This window comes from Camarhynchus parvulus, chromosome 11, assembly GCF_901933205.1.
Source record: "Camarhynchus parvulus chromosome 11, STF_HiC, whole genome shotgun sequence".
Classification (NCBI taxonomy): Eukaryota; Metazoa; Chordata; class Aves; order Passeriformes; family Thraupidae; genus Camarhynchus; species Camarhynchus parvulus.
Window position 1 is genome coordinate 8,547,134 of NC_044581.1, and position 15,835 is coordinate 8,562,968.

General features: G+C 39.3%; 1 protein-coding gene across 1 annotated transcript in view; it reads left to right on the forward strand.

The window, feature by feature from the left end:
• C11H16orf70 (chromosome 11 C16orf70 homolog) overlaps nt 1–13,343 on the forward strand; it is a 34,982-nt gene extending 21,639 nt beyond the window's left edge. The window contains exons 9-17 of the mRNA XM_030955858.1: nt 1,267–1,379; nt 3,373–3,506; nt 4,174–4,257; nt 4,953–5,035; nt 5,803–5,846; nt 7,796–7,839; nt 9,191–9,249; nt 10,808–10,880; nt 11,304–13,343. Of these exons, the coding sequence (XP_030811718.1) occupies nt 1,267–1,379; nt 3,373–3,506; nt 4,174–4,257; nt 4,953–5,035; nt 5,803–5,846; nt 7,796–7,839; nt 9,191–9,249; nt 10,808–10,880; nt 11,304–11,393 (724 nt within the window). The 3' untranslated portion in view covers nt 11,394–13,343. The remainder of the gene's footprint in view (nt 1–1,266; nt 1,380–3,372; nt 3,507–4,173; nt 4,258–4,952; nt 5,036–5,802; nt 5,847–7,795; nt 7,840–9,190; nt 9,250–10,807; nt 10,881–11,303) is intronic.
• The last annotated feature ends 2,492 nt before the right edge of the window (nt 13,344–15,835 follow it).

Consider the following 15,835-nt stretch of genomic DNA (forward strand, 5'->3'; position numbering starts at 1 on the left):
ATTTGCTTCCTAAGCAAATCAGACTTGGTGTAGGCAGTCTGTAAGCTTGTAGGATATTGGTAATATGTATGTCATGGCAGGGACCTAATCAAGAGTCTTAAACTCTCTTGCTAAACAAAACTAATAAAATATTCCATATGCATAATCTGCCATATGTTCAATGTGTTTGCAGATACCTGACTGATACCCTTATTATCTTAAAGGCCAGGCTGGATGGGGCTTTGAGCAACCTGGCCTAGTGGAAGGAGTTTCTGCCCATGGCAGAGGGGCTAGAATTAGGTGTTCTCTAAGGTCCCTTCCAACCCAAATCATTCTAGGATTCTGGGATACCTAATCTTAGAAATAGCCAAACTGATAAGAGAGTATTTTTCTCAGAGACAATTGAGTTCTAGGGCCAGGAGATAAACACATCCTTGGATTACTGCTCAGAAGGGAGGGAGCTTAGTTTATGCAGACATTGTCTCTTAATTAGAAATAAGTGCACTTGAGAGAAGTGCTGTTGTTTGTGCCCGTCTGTGACATGGTGAGCTTTAGTGAAAGCACTGATTGTTGCATGGGGCTCTGTTGTGTGTGTGAGAGAGCTCAAAGCCCAACTTTTATCTTGTCATTCACCCAGAGGAGGAACATATGAACAGGGAATTTTAGGGAGCACATACAAGTTGATACACAGAAAATAGGCTTTCCATTAAAAATATCTCACTTGGGACTGTGATTATTTTCTAAAATAATATTGGTGTTGAATTAAGTTGAGAACTTCCCAGTAAAGAAGCACAATTGCCTTGGGTGTACCTTCCCAGACTGATTTAATGTTCTGGGCTATGAAGTACCTTCCCAAGAGCAGTGGGAGCATCACAGAGAAAGCTCTTTTGCTGCATTTGGGTGATATGCCTAGTTCAAGGATTTAGTTAGCTCTAAAACTCCACAACTTCATTTTCCCTGAGAGAAATCTGAGCTGACATTTCCTCATAGGCGATATCCAAAGGCTAGGTACAGTTTCTATAATTCCTTAGTTCCTGGAGTCTTTGAAACTTGCTGGTTTTTTTAATTAATGGTAAAGACCTTGCATTTGAGTGCTGTCTTGTTCCTCTTCCTTTTACCCCACACTTTCCGATCCTTCTGTTTAATACAATTTTTAATCATCAGTCTCAGTTACATGCAGCTTTGTCAAAATTAATGTGCTCTGTTCCAGTGAACTGGTACCAGCCCGTTAGAGGAAAATTTGGAGGTGAAGCAAATCCTGTGCACATTTTGTTTGATTGGTTTCAGGGCTCCCTTGATGCCTCTCAGCTGTTTCCTTGGGAATGTGTATGCTGAGAACGTCGATGTTCTGCGAGATGGAACTGGACCCTCAGGTTTACGGCTTCGCCTACTCACTGCAGGTAATGGAGAAACTCAGAACATTGCACTGCTTGTTCCCCTCAGGGAAAGGGTAAACCTGTGTAAATTAAGCACAGGTTATTTGTGATGATTCAGTAAGGGATTTCAAAGTGTTCTATCTACCTTACTTTGAATTATTGGAACAAAACCCAGTTAAATCCTTTTGAAGATGAACCTGCTCAATGCTGCTTTTTCCTAACCCTGGAGAAATTACTGGGAACTGGAGCCCTCACATGTTCCAAGTCCTTAGAATATGTTTGCAGAAATGGAATTTGTCTCGAGATGTATGTAGAAGAAAACACATCGCTGTTCCCAGTACATCACTAAAAAAAACCATGACAAACCAAGAAACCTTGTGTATGTGTGCATTTTCCAGACATTCCAGGGAGCTGTATGGTGTTGATATTTTTGTGATTAAATCTGGAAGGCTTTTAAAAATGCTAGCAAGTGACTACATTAATGCTGCAGCATTAAACTGCACTTCCCATTCAGTTCTGTTTTCATTTACTGTAGGAGACAGTGCTGAAAGCGAAGAGAGGCTGATGAGTCTCTCTTTTTTATGTGCTTTCAGAGATGGGAGGGTGCTTAGAAATTGGGGCAGATTTAACAGCTGCAAAGGAGTCTTGTTCAGTTACCATTACTTGAGACTTGACAATGTTTTTAAGAAAAACAATTTTTAACAATTTTCATTAGGAGGCTCAGCTTTTTACCTGTCCTGACTGCTAGCTCTATGTATATTGAGGAAACATTTGGAATACACACACAATATGCAAAAGCTGAAAAAAGAAAATTATAGGTGAGGAATAAAAAAGGAGAAGATATTTTCAACTTACTTTGCTTCTCTTATTACAGAGGAAGATAAGGTAGAACTGTCTAGTGCAGAGAACATATAGCCTCATGTACTGGGGAAGGAGTTAGCTATAGCATCATAATCATGTAAATGATTTTGAGAAATTGGACACTTAGATTTTCAAGTTTTGTTAAAAATGTATATGCATGCAGTTTAAAAGAAATATTGTCAATTAATAAAGTAATTATTAAAATATCACTGATGTTCAGACAAACTTGCAGAGAGGCAATCTGGACATGTGCTGTTCTTATCTTACAAAGTTTGTAGAAACTCGTGTAAAATATATTACCCACCTGTTCTAGCTCAAGTTTCTCTGCCTGTGTATTAATTTGCAGTTACTGTTGCTTAAGAAATCAAGGATAGCTGAATTGGATTTTTCTGATTTATTTTAGTGGGTAACTAGCTACATAAATAATGCATAGTGAGGAAAGCTAAGTGTGTATTTAGAGCACATCCTGTGTTTTGCAGTAACTGCTGCATATGTGTCCTTGCATTCTTGTAAATGTAAGATGCTGCATTCCTGAAAGCAAATGGGCTCACAAACTGCAACATCTTTCCATTTCCTCACATCTGGTAACATTTGTCAGCAATTCATCTGTGTAATGGCTATTCAGTAAGATCTGCTTTAATGTTGTTTGCACAGGGATGTACTTGCTATTGATTTAGTAAGTTATGGGAATCTTGAGTAAAGAATGTGTGTTTTGTGATACAGTTAATGTGGATGAGGGATTTCACTTCATGCACTTGATGTTTTTAGCTGGAGATAAATCTCTAGCTGCTAAGGTAGAATATTCTAGGGATAGAAATAATGCCTGCTATTTACTGCTAATAGCCAGCTGATCAAATTGAGATGGGCTGGGAAACCAAATCATGTCCATGTGAATGGCAAGGAAGTGAAGGTAGTATGGCTGAAATTGGAGGTGGAAATGGGGAGCCATGCAACAATCAGCACGTGCACTGCTCTGATAAGAAATATTTACACTGCTGCAAAGTAAATGGTTAAATTTAGTTTGGCACTGTTGTCTGAGGAGTGCAGCTGTTTGGTTTGTGATAAATAGAGGAATGATGCTAACCTTTTGGTGTTGATTTAGTGATGTATTCTGTGATCAGGAAGGATGCATGTAGAGTTGTTTTCCATTCCTCAGGCTGTGGCCCAGGTGTTTTAGCTGATGCCAAGATGCGGGTATTCGAGCGCTGCGTGTACTTTGGTGATTCCTGCCAGGATGTGCTCAGCACCTTGGGCTCTCCACACAAAGTCTTCTACAAGTCTGAAGACAAGGTGAGGGAATTCATTCAGGCACAGACTTTGTTCATTGGTATCTCAGTCTCATCATAGTGCTTGTGTTTGGCAAGGTCAGTGAAGTTGAACTGCCATGTAGCACAAATTAAAAGTGCTCAGCATGTTACTTGACATGATAGACCAGGCTGAACCATTATGTAATAGGTTTTAAGAAGCTTTTTTAAAATCTAAATTGATGCAAATCTGTTTACACAATTTGATTTTTAAAATAAATTTAATGTTAACTGGATTAAGAATAGTTACAAATGGGAGTGCTGTTGTATCCCAAATGTGCCTTAGAAAGTGTGTGCTGCCTATTTTTTTTCACTTATAGTGTATGTAAAATAACCTCAGCATACACTTTGATCTTTTCCTAATGTTTTTACACAGCATAATCTAAGTAAACCTTTTAATTATGATTTAATTATGATTTAATTATGACCTTTTAATAATGTAAGTAAACCTTTAATTATGATAACTGAAAAAGCTGATGTGTCACTGTGCCTGCTGCAAGCAGGTGATGGCCCTGTCATGAAGCACAGTATCTTCCTTAGTTGAACAAAGGCTTCAAATGAGATTACAGCAATTTGTTTGAATGTGGAGTTGTTATTAAAGGCATTCATCTTTAAGCATTATTGAATGCATCTGAAAAGTGTATCTCTTGCAGATGAAAATCCATTCGCCCTCGCCCCATAAGCAGGTCCCATCAAAGTGCAATGACTACTTCTTCAATTATTTCACACTTGGAGTGGTGAGTAGAAAGATTCCCCGAACGATTCATGTAAACTTCTGATTTAGTTACACAGCAATCCTTTCAGGAGGCTAAAGGCTGTGGGAAATGAGAGGCTGCAAAACTCTTCATTGCTCCCTTAGGAATCTCTGGATATGAAAAGCTACACTTGACTTTCCTTTAACACTTAGAAATTTAATCAGCAGCATTTTATCTCCACCAGTGGATGGAGGGCTCTTTGCACGCTGTCAGCCTCTTAGGTTTTCTCCTTTTTCTGTAGTAGCTGATGCATAGGTAACTAGTTCTTGTTCCTGAGATCCATGCCCCTGTCCCACAGAACTGAGGCAAGTGTGCCATAGCATCAGCTGTGAAAGCTTGCTGAGCTGTGGGGTGTAGTTAAATCTTCATGTGCCTTCTTGCAGCTGTTTTGCTTTAGTTTACATTACTGTAAATAATATGCAAAAACCAGGACCTCCTTAGAAAACTTGCCAACATTAGCAAATGAAGCTGCAGTTGTGATTGAGTGCTGGAGGAAATGTGTTATTTGAATTTACAAATAGTCTTATTTTCAAATACTACTTTTCATAATTTCATTCAGTTTCAGTGAGATAAATGTATATCACTCTATACAGGGGCTATTTTAAGTAATCTCAAGTTAGTTTAGGGAACGCCCCTTCCTACCCAAATTGCTTCATCTTGTTTTTTGTCTTCAACAGGATATTCTCTTTGATGCAAACACTCACAAGGTGAAGAAATTTGTCCTGCATACAAATTATCCTGGTCATTACAACTTTAACATGTGAGTGTACAGAACTCATCTATGAAAGAGTACATTAAAACAACTGAAAAGGAAATCTTATGTTCTCTTTATAGAATTACAGTATATTTTGTGAGTCTCTTTGGTATATCTAGTAACCTGTGGAGGTTGCAGACATCATTGGTAACATTTTTAGTAGTATTTTCTTTTTACTTTTCAATGCCTTTATATATACTGGCAAGTATGTCGTAAAACAGTGAATGAGGTAAGGTAGGTCTTGGTCCAGGTGTGATGTGCAAACTCTTAATAGAGGCAAACATTGTATTAGCCAGAGTGCCCATTTTCTGGAACCTACATTGCTGTTTTCTTCCTAATATGATTTCAATTAGTGATTAAAAAATCTCATCTTCTGAATGTGTTTTCAATACTTTCTAAGTGTAAAGTCTTTAGAGGAGGAGTATGAGGTAGTGATTGGATATCTGACTAAAGCAGTTAGTAGCAGAGAAATCTATAGTGCTGTTTCATAGCTAAATATTTCTCCTTCCACTCTGTATAACAACAGAGTGATTGGTGCTGAAGGACTTCTTGTGTCCTCTAAAGAATTGTATTAGGACATTCCCAGGCTGCTGCCTTTTTTGATGTAAAAAAATCTAACTGAGAACTTAATCTGCTATCATAGATCATCACTTTCATTTTATTATTGATATGGCTTTTCACGAAAGGGATTATTAAGAGCTGTAAGTCTGTGGCTGTGCAGTTTATCTTGGCTTCTCTGTTCTCTAATAGCTTTTACAATTTGCACTTTCTAGTTACCATCGCTGTGAGTTCAAGATTCCACTCGTCATTAAGAGAGGTGAGCATTTCCCTGCTGTCCTGCTGCAGGGGGCACAGAATGCTCCAAGGGGAGCTGGGATCAGTCTCTAACTGTCCTTCATTATCAGAGGATGCTAACAGTGACAGTCATTGAGACAGAGAAGTAGTTTAGGGATTAGGTTTCTATTTAAGTGGAAGAGACACTTCAGGGCAAGGTAGCAGTTCTCTGATTTTACTTACACTACCTCTTCACTTATTTGGATCATGCAGATATTTAGCTGCAACATCACAATATCCTGTAATGCTGCTGCTCTGCAAAAATCAATTACCTTGTACCTGGAGGCTCAAAATCTGTAAGGCAGTGTTAGTCTGAGCTCATCTGTCCAGTCCTCTGGTATTTAATATAATCTGGTTTATCTGGGAATGAAAATAAACATCCTGATATGTTTGCTCTGTGTGCTACAGACAAAGTATGTCTGTGTTCACCTGAAAATAAATCTATAAATCTATAAAAAATAACTCTGTAATCAGTAGTGCTGATTTGGCAAGGTACTAAGATATGCCCAGCTCTGTGCAGTAACCAGTCTCAGCAAAGTAGGGGAGCCCTGTCTGAAGATCAGAGTGATTGAAGTAGACTTCTTCAACATAAGAAAAAATGTGTACTGGGAAGGTATTTGGATTATCCAGGGAATGCCAGATGCTGCCTAGGTTTTGGCCAGGGGATGTTTTCCTCATTCTGATTGGTATTTACTGCAAGCACTTTGCTTGCTGTGTGAAGTGCAATCCTCCTGTGGCTGTCACAGCAGTTTGAGCATATGGAGGATTAAAAACCTGGAAAAACAATGTTTGTGTATACAGGCTTACATGAAAGTTGATTTGTACTTCAGCCAAGAGAATGAGCATGAATATCCTCACTTCTAAAATTATTTTCCCTTAGGTCATTGTACTTCAAAGCATTAATTTGTGATTAATTTTATTTATCTCAAGTAGCATTATGAATTTATTCTTAATGTGTCTGGTTTTTTGTTTATTTGGCATTTCTAACCAGCTTTTCTGGCCTCTAGCTTATGTCCAGGACATGCAACAAGTTGTGAACAGATGCTGTAACAGTTTTGAAGAACCCATCTTCTTCCCTCTGGTGGCAGTGCCTGATGCAGTTTTATTAGTTCCCTTTTGTACTTCAAGTTCAGATGATAAATTAAGAGCCAGAGTTCAAGTTGCACAGACACTGAACTCTCAGCACAAAGAGAGCATGTTTAGAGAGGGAAAAATACAGAAGAGCAAATGATCTTTAACTTGACTGAAAGCTCTGTTTGACATTTTAATGTCTAGGTCCATTCCCTCTGCTTTGGGAATGTGCTTTCAGTATTTAGGAGTACCCACATATATGTATGTAAGATATATGTGACAGTACTTGAAACCACCAGCAAACAGTTTCTGTTTAAAGGCTGTAATTGTAAATGCAATGCTCTCCTTTTATTTTTTAATAGGTAGGCTGTGATTCCCAAGCTCTCTGCCATCTTTATTGTGGAAGAGTGATGTTTTCACTGATCTCAGGCCTGCCAGCTCCTGAGTCTCCAGATGTCACTTTTAGCCAGCTTTCCTTCCAAGTGCAGTGGAGTGTTTTGGAATTAATGAGTGACACTTCATGTTACCTCCTGGAGTGGCTGTGCTAGGCTTGTTAGCTTAGTGCAAAGAGATGGGGTTTCTTCTACAGTGATGTTCTTCCATCTAGGATTTAATACTAAGCTTTTATAATCTTAAAGTTGGGACTTGCTGTAAATAGGGAGTTTTGCTTTATCACCTTAACTGGCATTTAGTCAGTGTTACTGACAATTCTGATTGCTAGTGAATGCTGATAAATTTGTGTATGACCTGATCTAATGCTCCTGTGTCTCCTGCTATCTAAATTAACATGCCAAAATAAAGGATTATGCAGGGGACTGTTCAAGCTTAAGCTATAAAAGCTTTTCTGTTTTTGTTTCATAGATAGTGCTGATTCACAGACAGAAACGTGTACAACATACAGCAAGGTAAGCCTGTGCAGAACTAAATGTTTTTCTGATTTTCTTAAACCATCTAAATGATTCACGCCAACTTTACAACACACTTCAAGGAAATTACAGCAGTGGTACCATGCTGCTTTAAAGTGGAATAGTAGAAGGCCAAAAGTTAGTGTGTATCTTGGGTTTTAAATATTTTTGTATGTTAAATGATTGAATTCATTTGTAATAGCACTCTTCAAGTAAACTAAATTACTGCATTATGGCATAGCTTGCATTTTAACACAGCTGTAGGTAGAAATAGTGAAATAAGTGATGGGGAAAACAAGAGCAGTGGTGGCTGAATGTTAGCTGGAGGCCTGTTCCTAAACAAAATCCTCACAGAGCTATTGTACTAAGCATAGCTCTTAAAGACGTGGACTATTGAACAGGAGAGTCCAGTGCCCTTCCACTTTCTTCTGAAGGGCACCAGTAATGGGATTTTTCTTAGGCAGCAGCCTTTCCAAAATGTCACTGCCAGTGTGACATCTCCAGCAGACTCCTTGAAGACTCCACAGCCTTTCCACCTAAACGAACTTCCCAGCTGGGCAGGTGCTGCTGCATATTTGACAGCTGCATTAAGTTGAAAAACTTCTCAAAAACTGTTCATGAATGTCTGTGCAGTCAGCATTCAGCCAGGGTCACTGCTGCTCTCTTGGTTCCTGGGGTGCCAAATGAAGGCTTTCCTGGTGAATTTTGGGTCCCGTGCTGGGAAGAAAAATTGGAGTCAGCAGTCTGGAAGATGCCATTCTATGCTTTTTGATTTGAATTAACTTACTCCCTTCAGTGCTTTGACTTATTTCAGTCTTGTATGTGAAACTGCAGCTTCTTGGAGTCTGGTTCAAATGAGGAGAACTATTGGACAGTCGTCAAATAGTGCAGCTTTCCTCTTCTCCAATATTGTTGCTTAAATCAAGGAAAGACTTATGGGAGAGGTAGCAGTGGGGCTATTTTTCCTCTCTGCAAATGTATGTAAGAGAATATTTTGTTGAAGTTTCCCGCAGCTGCTTTGCTCTCTGAGGTGCCCCATAAATGCCACAAGACTTTCCAGCAACATTTTATCCATAAGACCAATAGAAATTTTTATATTGGTAATTCTAATTCCAACCTATTTTTAGACAAAAATAAGAATACACCTTAAGATAATTTACTAGCTCTAGCAGTGGATAGTTCCATTACTGAGTATGGCTCCAGTCACAAAATATTTCTGTAAATACCTCAGGGGTATTTGACAAATAGGTTTGTCACTAACAAATGTGCATGGCACTCTTCCTAGATAAAAAGTAAAAAGAAGAGTTTTCTTGTGCCTCATTCTAACACAAATTCATTGATGTATTTACAGTGGGACAGTATTCAGGATCTACTGGGGCACCCTGTAGAGAAGCCAGTGGTACTTCACAGGTAAAAATCTCTCTTTATTTTACTTGGCAAGGATTGGGTTAACAACAGAGGATGAGGAAGAGTGTTTATGGCACTGGTTACTTTTGTTCTGCTTTGCTGGTTAAAGTTTCAGGGGTTTTTTGGTCACTAACAAGATGAGATAGCTGCTCTCAGAGGAAATAAACTGACATGCTGAGTGAAAGCATTTCCAAAATTCCTTGAAATGCAAAATCCAGAGAAGATCTCAGAGAATACAGTGCATTAAAAGGTCTTTCTTTTTGAGTAATAAATAGTGTAGAGTTTTTATACTTAAAAAAAAAATTTCAATAACATGACATGATATAGCACAGTATATATGCACATTATAACATACACAAAAGCAGTCTGTCTGAAGAAGCTTGTCTTTTATGAACATATGTGGTTCTACAGTTCCTTCAGGCTGACTGAAGATGGAATAGCCCTTAAATTTCCTGTGTTTCTGCAGGCATTGAGGTGGATACTGGTTTAAATGGGCACTATCTGTTTGCAGAGTTATCATTTTATGATGTGAAACCATGATTTTTATCTCGGGACAAGTGTAAGTGATGGGTACTGTGCAAATACCACAGCAGTTTCAGATAAATTAATGTATTTTTACCAGATTTTCACATGATTTTGACTTTGATTTATTTCTTTCCCCCCCTCCCCTTAATCATTGTGCCCTTTGTTCCCCTTTACTCCTGTGTTATGCCAGTGAGATGATTAGAGCAGAAGCCATGTGAATGAAGTAAAGCTAAGGTGAAATAGTGATGACATAGAGCCCTTCTATTTCTTCCATCTGTGTTGTAGAGAGTAGTTCAACCAGAGAGCGCTTTACTGAGCACATCTCAAATGGCTCAGACATGCCATTTGAAAAACTGACCAGTTTACAAGAAAGGACAAAAGGTAAATATTTATTAGGGTTTTTTTTTTTTTTGGCTGTAATCTCAAATTCATTGCAGTCAACAGAAATTCTCAGTGTACAATCCAAAAATACCAGAAACGACTGGAAGAAAGTGGTACATAGATCTTGAAAAATGCTGTTTAATAAAACTTGGATTGCTCTATTTCAGCATCATATAGGTTAATCTTCTTAACGTGCTAAATCCATTTGATTAATACACAGTATCTAGTTAATATAAATAATAGACTATATATAGTAAATATATATGGTAGAGGTTGAGACACAAAGGGAATGATCTTGCACAAAAATTATGTGTAATAACATGGTGCTTCTCTCTTCCTGTGTATCTGGGGGTTTTTTAGGGTTCTTCCTGTTCAAGTTAAGTGCAGGAGAGTTTTCCTGTAGAGGTCACTAGTGGCTTTTTTTTTTACTTTATCCCCAAGTGTTTTTAATATCTCTGTGGCATCAAACAGAGTTTCCTTTGACTCACTTGGAGTCTAGCAATGGTGTTGCATAATGTAGAGGTACTTTCTTCTGATGAAAGCCATGATAAAGATGCTGTGATTCACCTTATGTTGCTGAGTAGTTATTCCTCCTTAAGATGTTCCTGATCATCAGATACCCATTTTAAAAATTTTTCCCCTCTTTTCTGTTCAGGTCATCATCTCCAAACAACACTAACCCATTTGGGTCAACCTTTTGCTTTGGACTGCAGCGAATGATCTTTGAGGTTAGGAAAAAACCTTTTATTTCTGTCTGAGCATGGGAAGATGAGTTTGCTATTACTGTGAGTGGCTTCCTATTGCAGTAAAAGCCAATGCTTGGGAGTGGTATAATTTTAGGATAGGGAAGCTTTGCAACCTCTTCTCTCAGGTTGTACATTTGTATGTTAAAGCTGAAACTTCAAGTTTGTCACCTGGAACTTGTGCTAGCAGGAGATATATTCACATGGCTGGTTGGAGCAGATGGTGTTGTGTCATGGAAATCTAAGAGACTGTTTTTAGGAACTAGCCAAGAGCTTGTTGCTGTCATTTGTTGTGGGGATTTCTTTCTTCAGGCAGATCACTTGTGTATTGACCATTTTAATACTTCTGATTTTCTGTTTATTGTAGCACTTAGTTTAATTTCCCTTTTCCCTGCTGTGCTTTTGCAGGTGATGCAGAATAATCACATAGCTTCTGTTACTCTCTATGGCCCCACACGGCCCAGCAGCCAGTTGAGAACGTCGGACCTTCCCCAGTGAGCATCCCCTGCAAAGTCAGCTAATCTCAATGCTACAGAATTAGTACAGCGTGCCTTGATTTGCTGCCACTTATAATATGGAAAGCACGTTATGATTTTCTTTTTTTTTTTTCAATAAGCCTTTCCACCCTAGAGTGGTGTGGAGAGGAAATTTCTCTCAACCCTTCATCATGGGGCATGGAACTGTTGATGGAGGAAAGCAGCTTAGGTGCCTGTGCCGTCATTTATTCCTCTCCGTTGCCCTCATCCTATGCAGCACAGACGTGAAGAGACTGTCCCTCCTGCTCAGCTGGCAGAAGGGGGAAATGGAAGAGGGGCACGTAATGACTGCAAGAATTAGAAGCACAAACTTTCTGAGCCTTGGAGCATCTGGAAGCAGGTATTGATTTTAGTCTGTTTGTGTTACTGTATTGATGTGGTGGTCACATTTTAAGAAAATGTATGTGTATATATATATAGATCTAAACACCTCGGTATTTCTGTGGCTTAGGACATTGTACCAAGTGTGACAAGGATGTATATATGTCCATGATTTCAGGCACCACATCTTTGTGTAACTTTAAAACCAAGCAAGTAGCATGTGCATAATACTTGGTTGTAACATTTGCACTACATACACTTTAATTACTTGATAAACGTTTATCTTCACTGAGGAGCATCTGTGTACTGGGTGTGAGTGGGGTGTGGTGGTTATTTAATGTACACTGCGCATAAAGCTTATTTATACAGTGGATCAAATTTATCCACCTTCCTGCACTAATGTGTACTTGATATGCTGATACAATTTTTTTCTGTCATGGCTGGTTTACTAATTTTTTTTCATATGCAATTTCGAAAGAAAAAAAAAATTCTGGAAGGGGTTATTTCTATGATTGAATTATGTTTTAATGAAAAGATTTGATACAATTTTTCATACTAGTGAAAAATTTAATGAAGAAATAATGTTGCCTCATTTGCCTCTGTTCCAAAATCCTGTATTCCTACTCTATTTCCTCAGAGAAAGAAAAGCTGTATATAATGGTATCTCAGAAAGAAATTCTGGAATTCCGCCATCACCGAGATAACCTTTTCTGTAACTTCTGATGTATGATTTTAATTTATGCCAAAGGTTTAGCCAAAGACATCCTCGTTGTAGTTTTACCATGTCTGTACATAGATGCTAACTGCACACCCCACCCCAGCAGACAGGATAGAGGCTTCTTTCTAGTTGGGAGATGCTGCTCGCGACATTTTATCCCAGGAGGATACTTTAGGTTTCTAGTTCTCTTACCAGTCTTATTTGGGAGAAATAGGTGGTCTGTCTTTGAAATAATGAACCCTTTTTAAAAATGGACAAGAGAAATGTATAATTTTTTCCCATTTTTAATATTTTGGTGTCGCAACTTGTGATACATAGATGACAATTTTGTGAGTTTTACTATGTGTGTACAGATTTTTGTAAATATGACATTTTTGTAATTTTAACTCCATGTACAGTGTAATCCTGTATAGTTTATCAATGAATGAGAGATAGGAAATTGAATGTTAACTGAAGTTTGGGATCCTGGACCAGTAGCAGGGATAAATGTGTGTGTGTGTGTGTGTGTGTGTGTGACGTTCTTTGCCATTTAGTCTTCCTGTATACTGTGATACTCTAAACTGTTTTGCTAAAACAAACAAAAAAGCCCCATGGAGAATCTAATGGATAAGGAAAAAGTTACTGTTTACCTTTATCCCTAGGTGTCACTCCTGTTGAATCCCTGTTCAATCTGTGCTGTCTCCTGTGATCGTTGCTTGCTAAGAAAATTCTATGCCTCAATCTTCCTTTTTGTTTCCTCTCTAATTTTAATTTCATTTTACATAGCCCTTCTGTAAATTAAATGGAATAATAATGAGCATGTACACTGAAAGAAAAATAAAAAGAGACTCTCAGTTACTGTTTTTGTGTTAAATACAGTTGCTGGGTGTTTTTGTAATAAAATCATGGATGTTCTTGCTTTTTGTTATCAATTAATTCTTTTTTTTTTACTGTTTTTCAGCCATTGTATTAGAAGTACCTGACTCGTGTATAGTGACTTTATAGCCAGTTCAGTATGTTCTCCAAAGAAACAGTAACTAACATAACTTGAAAGATACATGAAAGCATTTTGTAAGGTTTTGCCCTGAAGTGGAGAAGTCTTTAAACTGTGGTCGATAGCACCGTGGGCTCTGCATTGTGTTCAGAAATGAGATTGTTATGCTCCTGTGGGCCCTTGGGGGATCATGGAAATCAGTTGAGCTTCAAAGAGGGGAATATTGCACAGCAGAAGGGAGGAAATGCTTGCAGTGAAAGCTGCAAATGTGAGTTCTCCTTCACAGAAAAGCTTTGGGAGTCTCTGTGCCCTGAAGCAGCTCCAAGGTTAATGCAGGGCACAGGGAAGGGACTCCTGCACTGGCTGTGTGGGCACAGAGCCCTCAGCCCCCTCCTGCAGCCTCCCCAGTGCTGAGTGCAGGCTCATCCTGCCTGCCCTGGCTCAAGGTCTCTCACAGAATTCTGGTCTCCCAGCTGAGATGCTGTGCATGCTGATGCTTGTTACTAAAATGTGACAGCAATCCTGATGCTAACTTTAATTTTAATCCATCCTTTTCTAATAAAGGCTCCAGATAAGCTGCAAGAGGAGATAAATCCTTGATGAGATGATTTGAGTAATGGCTGTGGAGATGCCACCACTATCCTGCTCTCAAGCATATTGAGTTGAAGTTCTTCAGAGGAGTGAGGTCAGGCCTGCTGCTGTAGCATGAACCCTGAGACCTAGGACAGGAGCAGCAGCTAACCTGTGGTATTTAATAACTGCAGTGGCTCCCAGCTTCACTTGTAATGCTCTGGTGAGACCTAATGACTAAAATAGTATTGGTAATTAAGTTCTCTCTTAACAACTCATATACTTCTCTGGGTCAGCCCCTTGATATTGAAAAATTCTCTGCATAGATAAAAACTTCAAGGCAATTTTGCATCTTGGCTGGTGCTGCTGGGCTGAGCTCAAAGCATTTGACTTTTGGGAGAGGCAGATCTGAAGGAGCACCAGGAGAGAGAATGTGGAGCTGCTTTCATGGATTTCCTCACCCACCCTTTGTGAATGCAGCTGTTCACAACTCTCGTCTGAGATGTTTTGATTTGTTTGCTCCTTTTTGGACTAAGCCAGGCTGTTCCTGAGCTGATGCATTAGAGAAGCCTTGTGGAGCATTTAAGGACTTGCTGGCATGAGAAGCTCAGGAATGGGTAGAGGAGACTGATGTTGGGTTTGAATCAGAAGAGAGGAAGGAGCAGAGGAGCTCTGGGGACAAGGCAAGGCTGGCAGTGTGGCAGAAGGGAGGCTGGATGAGGCAGTTCACCTGAACCAAGAGCTCTTCTGGGTAAAGGGCTGCTCAGGGGGGAGCAAGGGGCCAGCTCTGCCTCCCCCTCCCAAAGGAACTGAGAGATTTGGGCTGCATCAGATCCCACTTTGCCAGGTGCTCTTGTTCCTTGTGATAATCCTGTGTGGTTTGATACAGATCCTGCATGTTGGCAACATGTGCATTGGTCCATCAATGTGGATTCATATGATAAAACTGTTTGATATAAAGTTAAGTACAATTGCATTTTTAATAAAATATGTAGTGCATATGATCCCCTTGTGATGTGTGCTGTTTTCCTTTGTAAAGAGGTGCGGAGTTTTTGTGTGTGTGTGTTTGCTTAATTTGAATATTGCAGTACTGTCCACAGTATTTCATTTGTTTATACTTAATAAAACTGATTGTTGTGCCCTTCTTTAGGGACATGAAGCTGACATTTCCTCACCTATTCTTCAGCCTTCAAGCACTCCCTGGGCTCCTGTGATGGCTCCAGGCAGTGCTGTAGAGATAAGTGCTGCTGTGTAATACTAGAACTCTCTGTTCCCCAAAATGCAGTTCCTGACAAGAAAAAGCAATCTTCTGTTGCCAGGAACTGCCACATTTTTTAATTCTAAACAGATTTTTTTTTTCTGAAAGACTAATCATATGGTGTGTGAGAACTGATTCATGTGATCATGATCGTTCAAATTCCAGAGCTTCCATCCAACGTGTTTAAAACAAAATCTTTCAGCACTACAAGAAGATGGTGATTCATCATTGCTTTGGGGCTGGCTGGAGGTTAGGGGCCAGCTGCTGTTTGCCAGAGGGAAATCAAGGGGGCTGCTGCCCCCTTCACACTGACTCCCGAACTGCTGTTAGAACCTTAGTCACTTCTCTAAGCCAGAACTTCTGTTAGGTTTTTGTGCTTGGTGGCTCAAAATGTACATTGTAAGTAAATCTGCATGTGTGAGTCAGTGTGGCTCTTACTTTCAAAGAAATGTGATGTCCAAGCCTTCTCTGCTTGCTTTCTCCAGAGGATTTGGGCAAAGACCAAGTTGTCTGATTTGGCACAATTTCCCATGGGCTGGTTGTGTTCAGAATAATTTTTGATGT